General features: G+C 43.1%; 1 protein-coding gene across 1 annotated transcript in view; it reads right to left on the reverse strand.

Annotated features, from left to right (window-relative positions):
* Positions 1–551: 551 nt before the first annotated feature.
* chlsn (cholesin) overlaps positions 552–13,069 on the reverse strand; it is a 352,627-nt gene continuing 340,109 nt past the window's right edge. Inside the window, exons 4-5 of the mRNA XM_078558584.1 lie at positions 2,636–2,750; positions 552–814 (exon numbers count right to left, since the gene is read on the reverse strand). Coding sequence (XP_078414710.1) covers positions 747–814; positions 2,636–2,750 — 183 coding nt within the window. The 3' untranslated portion in view covers positions 552–746. The remainder of the gene's footprint in view (positions 815–2,635; positions 2,751–13,069) is intronic.

Genomic DNA, 13,069 nt, shown 5'->3' on the forward strand with positions numbered 1-13,069 from the left:
AATGTGAAAATATCGAAGAGTTTTGAGCAACTTTTGTTGTTCGGGTTTGTATCTTCCACTGTTGCCACATTACACCACAGGAACTTCCTTGTTTGGACTTTATTGAATGTCAGAAAAAGGTATGCAGCTATGTTACCAAGATATTCATTCGATTATACGTAACTTCTGCCAAGGTGTCCTAATTTCTCACTGATTTAGGCTACGCTCCTTCGCCACTGTTGGTAAATATCCAACAGGAATAGAATAAATTTTTTGCACTCATCTTGATCTGCTGCAGATAACAATAAAAATACAGTGGGCGGAATTTTATGGTCCCGTTGCAGCCCAGGCAGGGCCATAAAATGCGGCCAATCATTCAAAAGTCCATTGACTTCGGCGGGACTGTAAAATCCCACCAGCAATAAATTCTGCCCAATGGAGTCGTGCTTCTTTCACCATAGTTATGCTGCCCCTTTATGACACTCCTAGCTTTTTATTATTTTTTCACAGTAAATGTCCACCATTTCAGTGAAGCATTGGAGACTTTAGGTTTTATTTTTAAGCACAGGGCCTTTGGTATGAACTACAAATTTTATTATAATCACTGAGATTACAAACGGAATTTTACAAAATAGTCATCAGCAGAGTACTCAAACCAAGATCGATGGCAGAAGTGGAAAAGTGTGATTTGTGCACAACTTCTCTACTGGCAGCAGGGCAACAGCACTACGAGCAGAGAAACCATTACATGAATCCTTTGAAAAGCTTCAGGACAAAAGCTGAAGGACTTGACGTATTCGTTCAATCTTTGCAAGGCTGTCCTCAGTGGAATCATCTGTTCAAGTGAAAACATATGGGCAAATATTATGTTTCTTTGTACACATTAACATAAAGAACTGATACCTAATGAGCTCAATAGATAATTATTTCATTCTTTAACACAGAGGCTCCCTTTCCCTTTCTTGTCTGAGCAGTTCTAAATCAATAGAGCACTGCCATGTAAGGCATTGCTTAATCTGTACAGGTCTCCTACATAGTATGCTGCTTGGAAACTAGCCTATTAAAAGGATTAAATGTGTTGGAATAGAAGAAATAAAGAAATATGAAAGAAGGAAGGAAGGGAAAAAGGATAGACGTGCATTTCTATAACTCCTTTGACAATCTCTGGATGCCACGAAGCATTTTATAGCCAGTGAAGTGCTGTCACTGCTGTAATGTATGAAACACAACAGACAATCTGCACATGACCAGCTCTCAGAAACAGCAATGCGATAATAGCCAGATACTCTATTTTACAGTGTTTTGAAGTATTTTTTGAAGTGTTGTCACTGTTGTAATTGTATTGAAAGTATCTGTAATAAATAGAAGATGTTAAGAGCCCTTTTCATCAGCTGTGAGGTTGCTTATAGTTACAAGCTTTTTGTCAGCAAAGTATTCAAGCAGGCTCTTTACAAATGAAAGCTGTTGTGCTTAATGCAGTCATATTTCATGAGCCAGTGCATATTATTGTGGTTGAGTCATACCAAGCTTGCTGTCTATTAATTCCCTCTGGTCCTAAATTATAAAGGACCACCTGAAACTTTCCAACAGATTTGGAAGTTTGATTCTCAATCCAATGCAAATTCTGTGGGTCCCATGCAATGTGCAACCTAGCATGCATTCTGTTATGGTTAATGACACAAAATATGTTGATTATTTTATATAATTTAAGAATTAAAAGAAATGTTATGCAATGCAAAAAAACTAAATTCAAAATAATGACTTTTCATCAGACTCATTTACTGTTTCTTACATTACTATGTAAATGCCAGATTATCAGGTTTCACACTGAATGTGGGGAATTTTAACCAAACCAACGGGTATGTTCGGGGTCAGGTGGTGGGGAAGTGGAGGTGTTTAAAGCCTTAAAAATCTGATTCATGACCCAAACCTTCCTCCAGCTTTAGCTGGGTAGGAGACCCCTGCAGCTAGAGCCAGGTGTTGACTTGGTGCATTGAGGTGGGGTGTGCTTTTACACTACCTCCTGCATCCAATGTAACTGCCTGAGGAACCCCGGCATCCCCCACAAACTTCCCCATGAGACCTCCAAACACCTACGTCCCTTCCCCTACCAAGGTCTCCTTCCTCCTTCCACCTCCCCCATGCCCCCAATCTTCCACAACTCAGGCCTCTGATCCCACCACCCAAGGCCTTCCCTGGGATTGCACCCCCCTCAGATATCAATCCCCCTCCATGATCACCCTTATCTCCCACCTGCAGACTTAGCTATCACTTAGGCTGACTTTTTAAAAAATGTATTCCTTCATGGGATGCGGACATTGCCGGCTAGAGCAGCATTTATTGTCCATCCCTAATTGCCCTTGAGAAGGTGGTGTTGAGCCACCTTCTTGAACCACAGCAGTCTATGTGGTGGAGGTACACCCACAGTGCTGTTAATGGGGGGTGGGGGGGGGGGTCCTGGGAAGTGTGGGGGGTTGTGGGGAGAACTCTGGTTGGGGAACTGATTGGTAATGTCCTGAGCTTGTTAAACTCCATAAGTGTTGGGGGAAATGCCAACTTCCGAGATCCTCATCAATATCTGACACACCTGCTCCTAGTGAGTCGGGTAAGTAAAAATCTAGGCTAATGTCCAAAGTAGATCATGCGAAGTATTTACCTGTAGTTTCCGATTCCTTTATCAATGCCTCTGCTTTCTGAATGGTTACCTCCCGGGCATTCCCCTTCAGGCCATCCAGATACTTGAGCAACACAGTGAAACGTTTGTCAGAGATCTACATTGAAGCAGAACACAGTAAATAACTTAGTACCGTAAGGAAATGTGCTGTTGAAAAATTTTCCCCAAATCTAATGGGTGATAAAAGAGCCACTCTTTCATAACGCTACGATCCTAATTTACATTTTTTGAAATTATTAAGTGACATTATTTGTTGGACAATTAGATTGATAATCATGGTTTTAAAGTACCAAGTTACAAAAAGTAATGGTCCCACTTCGAAAATCTCATGAGTCAACAAGCATTGTTGCCGGGCTATTTATTAGCTTGCGGGAACTCATGATTTTTCTGTTGAATCCCTAATCCTATTTCACTCAGTCTTTGTTTTTCTAACAATCATCAAGGCCAAATTCAGGAGACCTCAGTCTTGCAGTGAGCAACAGCTGCATGTGTACACGCTGCTTATTAAAAACAGATAAAAACTCCGGCACCACTGTGACAGCAACTGCTGAAACTGGAGAATAAGTAATAATGAACAAGTAGACAGAAAGAACTCGCATTCATATAGCACCTTGCATGACCTTGGAACATCCCAAAGCATTTTAACAGCCAATGAGGTACTTTTGAACTTCAGTTCCTACTGTAACATAGGAAACATGTTAGCCAATTTGTGCACAGCAAGGTCCCACAATACGAAACGTGGTAATGACCAGATCATGTGTTTTTACTGATGAAGGATGTTGACTGCTAATGATAAAGATTGGCTGGGTCTCTGGGGAGAACTCCACGCCCCTTCTTCGAATAGTGCTATGGCATCTTCTCTATCCACTCGCAGGAGAATATTAAAGAATTAGTGTTCTGCTTTATCTGTGCCTGGCAAATTTTTAGTTGTGCCAATGCAGCTTTGACAATTGTCCTGTCCTAGTTAAGTGTGGCGTGCTGCAGCTGTTTTGCTATTCTCTTGCTGTTGGCAATGGGATGAACAGTAAAAGGCACTAGTACCATTGCCACAGGCTGGAATCAGTTCACGGGATTAATCCTGACCGCTGAGTAAGCCTCAACAAAACAGCATATCATGTTCACAACACCATTAAAATTATGATAATTAATATGATGTAGGTCAGCATATTATAAAACAATTAAAACAAAGAAAGGCAGAGGTAGAAGTATTCTCTGTTAGATCAGTGGCAGCTATTTTACAAGGAACAGCTATCCTTAGGATAGACGATGCTCATTAACATTGGTCACAATCTCCAGCAGTGACCTGAGGTCCACTCTAGAGTTATCTAGAATTATGCTAAATCATACAACAGTAATGCTGCCTTTAATGCAGTAAAAGTATCCCAAGGCATTTGACAGAGCCGAGAGGAAAAATTGATGCAGAGCTCCTGGCGGAGACGCTATAGGGGGTTTTAAAGAAGGGGAGAGACAGGGGAGTTTGGGGAGGGAATTCCAGAGCATTGGGAGTATATAGCAGAAAGAACAGGTGCTATTGATGGGGTGATGCATAAGAGGCGAGGCTCAGAGGAAACAGATTTAGAGTGGGTCTGTAAGAATGACTAATGGAGAAGGAATGTAAGACCAGATATGAACATTTTAAATTTGAGGCATTTGGGGGAATCATCCTCCCATGTTGGATCACCTGGGCACATCGGTGTGTTTCACAACTGTACATTGGCGATGTGCACCTGGGGAGCTGCACTTCGCTCGGGACTTCGAGGTTTGTTTGCCTACCTTGCTTCAGGCAGCACTCATGATCATCAGCGCCAAGCTTCACAGGCAGCATCGCATCACTTTTAGGGGGGCTCATGGGCAGGTCTTCACCAACCAGACCAGACAAATGTGGGGGTGTCTTTTCAATGGCTGCAGGGCTATGGCTTGCTTGGGGAACGGGGAGAAGTGGCCTCAGGAATGGGGAAAGACTGCAAGGCAAGGGGTGTACTGGGGAAGGGGGGGTATCCCAGGGTGTGTGTGGGGGCACATGTTGATCTGTGCAAGTGGCCTCGAGAGGGTGAGGGCTGCAGAGGCAGTCTCCAGAGGAGATGAAGCCAAATGGTGAAGTGAGGGTGTGTGTGAGAGAGTGAGTGGTGACATCCCTTATGCTGGCAGTGAGTGAGATGCCAGTGAATGTGTGATGGTCTTGTGAGTGTGTCAGTTTATAGTGATGAGGTGGTTGCCTTACCCTGGTGGCACAAATGAGATAATTCATCCTCTTTCTGCACAGGATGGCCAACACTTTCTGTGCAGGGTTGACACTGACCACCATTGCCTCGCCTCCCAAAGTCGGAGTGGTGAGATTGCTGGACCTCCTGTCTAGAGTGAGGGTAGAGGACATCATAGTGAGCCTCCAAAAGACATTCCAGTGTCGGATCACTGAACTCTTCCTGGCTTTCAGGGCCATGTTTTCCCTGGAGTAGTCCTGGGCTGCAAACATTGAGAACTTTGTGCGCGATTGCAGCTTAGATTTGGCACCCAGAGTGAGGAAATGGTGAGACCGCCAACCAGCAAGGAATGTTTCTTGTGGCTGCATAGTTAATGAGGCGGGAAGCAGATGATACGGTGCAAAAACCCGTCATTGTGGTGGTGGGTAAAACATAATTTTCACACACGCTACCGCACTTAGTGCAATTCTGGGGTGATTCTGCCTTGAGGGAGGGCTGCCAGAGATGCAGTCTTCCAGATGAGACATGAAATTGAGGCCCCATCTGTCCTTCCAGCAGACAAAAAAAGTATTATTTCTAAGATGAGTGGGGGGAGTTATCCCCAGTGTTCTGGCCAATATTTATCCCTCAAATCAAAATCAAAACAGATCATACAGTCATTATTACATTGCTGTTTGTGTGAACTTGCTGTGTGTGAACTCATTACTGTATTTCCCTACATTACAATAGTGACTACATTTTTTAAAGTATTTCATGGGCTGTAAAGCACTTTGGGACGTCCTGAGGTCATGAAAGATGCTATATAAATGCAAATCTTTCTTTTAACTTTTTAAAATGATCAAACAAATTGTGTCTCCCCATGTCCCTTCATTATGATCTGCTCATTTTCATTTTTTAAAAACGCCCCTGCAGTTGATTTCCTGTTCACCCTTTTCCTATGTCTAAGCAATTTCTGTAGATGTTTGGTTTTCTTCTAATGGAGGATTTGATGTGATCTTTAAGCAGTGGGACTTTGCCAGAAACAGATAATTACATATTCACTAAACACTATTTTCACGCTCAAAACAAGTAGCTTTTCTCCTGATTTGAAACAGTTACTTTTGCGCAAGTTTAATTATTTGTATGTTGATGCTCCGGACTTTCCTTTCACGTAACTTCCAAGTGGCAAATGGCATCATCCCACATGGCGTTCCGCCTCCTTGCAGCCTTATTACGTTAGTCAAGAATCTCAGCACATCTCTAACTCGTCCTTTCCCTGCACTTTAAAGCTGTGAAACTCTGCAGCTATGGGCTTCTAAAACACCCACTATTTCACTTTCTCTCCTTAGGGTTGCTAACTCTGTTGGATGTATTCCCTCCTGGATGTATGACCTCCTGCCTCAAACCGCCCTGCCCCACATTCATGCAATTGATTGCCCGACTCATTCATCCTCACAGCTCCCCATTTTCCCACAACCACCTGGAAAATGACTCTTCATTTATCCCTCAGTAAGTGAGAAATAGAATCCACTGTAAGTAGGCCTAGATTTTAGGTTTTATTTTAGTAGAATTTAACTTGCTTGACTTGACCATTTTTAGAGGCTTTTTACAACATATGTATCCTGCAGTAGGCTAACAAGGTCAGGTCACCATTTTGTATTAAAACATTATTTAAAAAGTCATTTTGTGATTTAAACACCTGCACAACACAATAGCTCAATTTTAGTACACTAACCACTAGCATCCTAAAGTAGCAACCAGCCAGCAACAGATGATTGTATTAGAAAAGGAACCTCAATTACTCTGTAATTGAAGAATATGCTCTTCAATTAATAAGAAGTAATTATCCAGAAGGAAAAAACAGTTTTGACATGTACTCTTATTTCCCAGTTTTTACTGGTGTTCTATTTTAAGGTATATAAGACCAGTTCGGACCAGTATTCTTATTTCCCAGTTTTTACTGTTTTTTCCCTTCTGGGTAATACTCAAATAGCTATTGAAGGCTGCATTCCTGTGTTTTCGAATCAGAGTTAAATCTGGGACCATCAAAATTTTGAACATGCTATGAAAAACCTGTGGGAAGAGAAGCATAGAACCAGCAAGGTCCTAATCACATACTGTCCTTGAAATACTCCATTGTCTTCATGTGCACAGATGGACAATCCAATGAAGTTAACCCTTAAAACATTATTGACCAATTAGCTGTTAACAACTTTGATTTAAGGTGAGGTAATACCAGAATTAGGTGTAAAATAGGGTTTTGGGAACCATCTTGTCTGTGTGCATCAAATGAAGGGAAACCAGTTGTGTTGTATGTTTTTGGGGGCAGAGGCAGAATTCCTGACAGCGTGAGAACCAGTAGTGGAGCACTGTTCCCAGGGGCAGAGGCAGAATTCCTGTCGGTAGAAAGACTCAAGGTCGTTTACTGCTTCTGGATTGGCCATCCACTTGAAGTCGTGAAGTCTGTTGTGTATTCTTGATAAGTATATTTTTGTTCTTTTTATTTTTTATTCAATAAGCTTTGATATTATTTGCTAATTCAGTGTCTAAGTCTTTACCTGGTGGTTAAATCTCTGTCAAACTAAAACAGCTTAAAGGGTTAATTTGGGATTCAGTTTTTAGGCCACATGCAACTAAATTAAACTAAGTCTAAAGTTATCAAGTGCCCTTTTAAAACTTACATCATGTGTACATGGATAAAAGATAATGGCTGGGATTTTCCGGCCCTGTCGTGGTGGGACCCGCTGCAGGAGATTCAGCGGCCCAGCCAAAAATCCATCGACTATCGGTGGGTCCGGACGATCCCAGCGGCGAGCGGGGCCAGAAAATCACGCCCAATGAAGGATCAATCACACTAATAGGGGCAGTCCACAGGCAACCTCATAGTAGAAGGGAGGCGGAGGAAGAAGTGTGCGAACAAATTAGGAAATTGAGTAATGAACACAGAACTATAATCATGGTGGATATCAGATACCCCAAAATTAATTGGCGAGAAGACGTAGGTAAAGGAGATGAGGGATGAGTTCCTACAATGACTCCTTTCTAACCCAATATTTAAGAAGCCCAATAAGCTACTGGATCGTTTCCAGGGTTAGGCTGACATGACATTGGAAGATGAGATTAGAGAGGCTATAACCACATTTAAAATAAAAAAGAGAAATATTAAACAAAATAATCACACTCAAAGGGGATAAGACCACTGGCGTGGATGGATTGCAACCATGCATTCTGAAAGAATCTAGGGAAAGGATGGCAGAGGCACTATTTAATAATTCATTAGGAAAAGGAGAAGCACAAGAGGACTGGTGGATAGTTAATGTTATATCTATGTTTAAGAAGGTGGAACATGTCCAGGGAAACGGTCAGTCAAACCAAAAAAACAAAATGATGGATTTCAAACATGAAGTACTCTTCACCAACCTCATTGGGTACTTTGAACAAGTAAAAGCGGGAGTAAACAAGGGTAATGTACTAGATGTAATATACCTCGATTTCCAAAGGCCTTTGATAAGGAAACACATAACAGGTTAACAAATAGGTCAGAGCATGCAGAGTCAGAGACAAGTAGTAGAATGGCTATCTGGCTGGAAGATGAAAAGCAGAGAGCAGGGGTAAAGGGTAGCTATTCACAGTGGCAGAGGGTGGAAAATGGGGTCCTAAAGAATCAGGGCTGGGACTGTTGCTCGTAATTTATATTAATATTAATGAGTCAGACCTTGGAATCAAAGCACAATTTCTAAAGTTGCAAACAACACCAAACTGGGATTCAGGAGAACTGTGACAAGTTAAAAGACGATGTTAATAAATATGCAAAATGGACATATATTTGGCTTATGAAATTCAACATTAAAAAATGTGAAGTACCATATTTTGGTAAGAAAAGGAGGTCACCTATTACTTGGAAAGTAAGAATCTAAGGACCGGGTTTTCACAGAGTTAAGCTGAATCCGGAGCCATTTAAAAAAGGCAGGCAGGATCCAATTCCGGGACTCCCAACCCCATAACCGGTGCTGGCTATTTTCACCAGCGTGGGTTAAGGGCACTAGTAGCTAGCCCACACCCTGCATTTCCGACTTGGCCGGGAGACTGGTATCTGATAGCCCCCTACAACTTTCATGGAGCCGAGCCAGCTTCATGGCTCCTCAGAGGAGTTGTGAATCATAGTCTGGATTCTGGAACCCTTTGAAAGGCAAGTTCAAAAGGTCTTACCCATGACCCCTATGTCCCTTCCATGCCCCCCATGGCACCTCAATGTCCCCATGCTACTTCCATACCCTACCTGTCATCTCCATGATCTCCCCATCTCCCCTCTGTGCCACCTCCATGGCCTCTTAATCTTGTCCGAATGAACATTCAGGCATTGACAAAAGAGATCACAGAAAAAATAACTTATTAAATTAACATAACTACATCAATCAAGCAAAGTAAGCACTCCACGCAGTTGTCAAAACAGAACCCCTGCTGAACTAATGCAGTTGATTGTTTTGGAGTTCATCCAAGCATTCATAATGAGGCCATCTGGGAACTGTTTCAGTAGAAACAGATAGCCAGACATCTGGGTTCTCCACCTGTGCTCACTACAAATGTTTGGATAAGATTAAGAGGTGTGAAGTGGTGAAAGCTTCTATTACTGATACTATAGTTGTCCTGTCTGGTTGACACTCTTACAGGGTTGTAGGAACAGCAGTTTTTTTCAAAGAAGATTTCTGAATGGGTGTTTTTTTCCCTCAGCCTTTCAACACTTGTCATTGTCATGTGGCTCGTTGGTTCTGTACATAATGCATACTGGATGAATGGGCATGGAGGGGGTATGGAGGCCATGGAAGATGCATGGAAGCTATGAAGGGGGCATGGAAAATGGGAGGGGGAATGACAGGGTGTGAGGGGTGAAGGCTAGAGGGCCTAATTGCTTTTAATACACCTGGGACAAACTTCCAGAGAACCAAAGGGGCCTTCTCACCACCCACCTCAGCACTTGCCCACCTACAATCTGCTTCCAGGGTCGGTGGGCCCAACTCTTTCCTTCTCACCTTCCCAGAGTGAAGACTGGCTGTACCGGGGACCTTTAAACCAAGGTGGGTCTGCCGAGTCAGGCTACCTGCCTCAGTAGCGAAAATCCAGCCCTAAATTGGATAGAGGGCCAAAGGGGGTACTAATACAAAAATCACTAAAGGCTGTTATGCAGGTTAATAGGGGCATTAAAAAGGAAACCAAGCACTCTGGTTTATTTCTAGAGGGCCAGAAGTGAAAAGTAGGGAAGTTAGGCTAAGCTTGTATCGAATCTTGGTTAGATCGCACTTGGCGGATTGTGCACAGTTGTGGTCGCCATATTATAAAATGGATATTGAGGCACTAGAGAAGGTGCAAATGATTTACAAGGATGATACTAGAACTGTAAGCTGATACCTTTCAGGAAAAGATGAACAGGCTAGGTCCATTTTCTCTTGAAAAGAGAAGGCTGAGGAGTGACCTAGAAGAGGTCTTTAAAATTATGAATGGTTTTAATAGAGTAGACACAAAGGGGTGGGATTTTATGCAGGCAACAGGGGTCTCAGCTGTCAGCCAGAGAACTGCCAAGAGACCCACACTGCTAGTATTATGTGCCAATCAGGCATTTGAAAGGTCACTGGTGGGTCTTCCACAAGATCAGCACCCCAGGGGTATGAAGTTACGCCTGCCAAGAGCTGGCAGCCAATCAGAGTATGACAGCTCTTTTGCTCAGCAGTGCCACTGAGGTGGTGGTGGTTGCTGCCGAACCGACACTCAGGACCGTGGAGCAACCTAGGCCAGAGGGAAGTGACGGCGGCAGGGCGGGGGGGTAGTTTTGTGGGGTTGGAGTTGTGGGGAGGGGGTTGTAATGGCAGTTCACAACCAACCCCGCACAGATTTGCTTGTTGTGGGTCCCATAGGGCCTGCCTGCCTGCCACTGCGCTAATATCAGCAGTGATGGGAAAAAGCCCTTAATTGGGCATTAATTGCCCCTTAAGGGCCACAATTGGAGGCAGGACAGGAAGGCTGTCCACAGGCCTTCCCATCTTGGACTTAAGGTGGGAAAGCGGCAGGGTCCCCACTGCTACCATCCCACCTGATTAAATGTCCTTCCCACCTCCAAACTCGCCACAGAGGAGAGCATAAAATACCATCCAAAAAGTGTGGGGAAGAGCAAAGCTAGAGCCCATCACTATAATATATCCACCAAGAAACTAAATAGGGAATTTAGAGGAAATGTTTTTACCCAGAGTGGTGAGAATGTAAAACTCACTATCGCGCTGAGTAGTTGAGGCCAATAGTTAGGTGCATTTAAGGGGAATCTAAATAAACATATGAGGGAGCAGGGAGTAGAGGGTATTGCTGATAAGAGTTAGATGAGAAAAGATGGGAGGAGCCTCATGTGGAGCATAAACACCAGCATGGAGTGATTGGCCTGTCTGTGCACTGTTCATTCTATGTAACTGTTCGTTACTCGATTAGCTGATTCTTGACTGTCTTTTTATCACCCCGACTTCAATATTTTTATACTGAATAAGTGTTCAATGAAAACAATTACATTTTTACAGTGCTGCGATTATTTTTTTTCTCCTGGGTGTTTCTTGCAACACTGTCCTGAATTAATCTTGATTACATGGAGACTCCAGGACAATCCTGAAGGGTTAACAACCCTACTCTTTCCTACACTTTTCAATCATGGCTGTGCCCTGCATTCATCCCCTTGGCTTGTCATCTTGGATTCTCCATAAAATGGAGTTCAAAATTATTGCACCGAAACAAAGGTTCTCCAACATATGCCTGCCCTTGACTCCCTTGTCGATTAAAAATCTGTCTAACTCAGCCTTGAATATATTCAATGACCCAGACTCCACTGCTCTTTATGGAAGAGAATTCTAAAGGCTAATGATCCTCGGAAAGAAGGAATTCCTCCTTTTCTGCGTCTTAAATGGGAGACCCCTTTTTTTAAACTGTGCCCTCTATTTCTAGAGTCCCCCATGAGAGGAAACATCCTCTCAGCATCTACTCAGCATCAGATTGTTGTAGATAGATTAGTTACTTAAATAGCTCCGCACAAACTGCCTCCATTCTGATACCATTAACAGAAACTTGAAATTGGCTGGTGATGGGCTTGACCCTAGAATGCAGACACTGCTGCTGACTCTCTGGTAATAATTCACAGGTGGGTGCTATTTTCTCCTTCACTTCTGTTAGGGAGTCAAATTGACACTCGCTGCTTTAGAATTAACATCGCAATATCTCCTCACTCCTCCTACCCCCCCTCTCCACCATCCCACCCCACAAACCTTGCACAATACACACAGATTTAAGAAAAAACTATATCTCTGGCATAAACACTTTCGTAGACTGAAACAGCACAGAAGTCGACCACTCGGTCCATCATGCCTGTGTTGGCTCTCTGAAAGAGCTTTCTAATTAGTCCCACTTCCCTGCTCTTTGGGAGGTGTCAGCTGTGGCTCAGTTCATAGCACCCTCGCCTTTGAATCAGAGGGTTGTGGGTTCATGTCCCACTCCCGGAAACCAAGAACTGTGATTGTACTCGAAAGAGTTGCAATCTGTGACTGTTGATAACTCGAAAGAGTTGCAATCTGTGACTGTTGATAACTCGAAAGAGTTTCACCTCCCACTAGTACTGGGCTATCACATAAACATGTTGGAGGTGTCAGCTGTGGCTCAGTTCATAGCACCCTCGCCTTTGAATCAGAGGGTTGTGGGTTCATGTCCCACTCCCGGAAACCGAGAACTGTGATTGTACTCGAAAAGAGTTGCAATCTGTGACTGCTGATAACTCGAAAGAGTTTCCCTGCTCTTTCCCCCATACACTTTCTTCCCTGAAGGCATTATCTTGCTCTGTTGTACATTTCCATGGGCAGTGACAACCCTTTGTTACCCCAGTCAAATTATTTGCCCTTCATATATCAGTTTAGCAGAATATCAACAGGATATTCAACCGTGACATGGAAAGAAAATCACAGCTGAGTTCAATCCAAGGTTCTCTTGACAACCTCACCCATGCAGTTTTCAGCCACTGGAAAACAAGCAGAAAAAGACAGAAAGGAACTTGCTATCACACTTTTCATGACCTCAGGATGTCCAAAAGCGCTCTTACAGTTAACAAGGTAGTTTTTAAGTGTGGTCACTATTGTGATGTAGAAAACGCAGCAGCCAGTTTGTTCATAGCAAGCTCCCATCCATTAATGACCATATAAACTGTTTTAGTGATGTTGGT

The sequence above is a fragment of the Cetorhinus maximus genome, chromosome 15, assembly GCF_964194155.1.
Source record: "Cetorhinus maximus chromosome 15, sCetMax3.hap1.1, whole genome shotgun sequence".
Taxonomy (NCBI): Eukaryota; Metazoa; Chordata; class Chondrichthyes; order Lamniformes; family Cetorhinidae; genus Cetorhinus; species Cetorhinus maximus.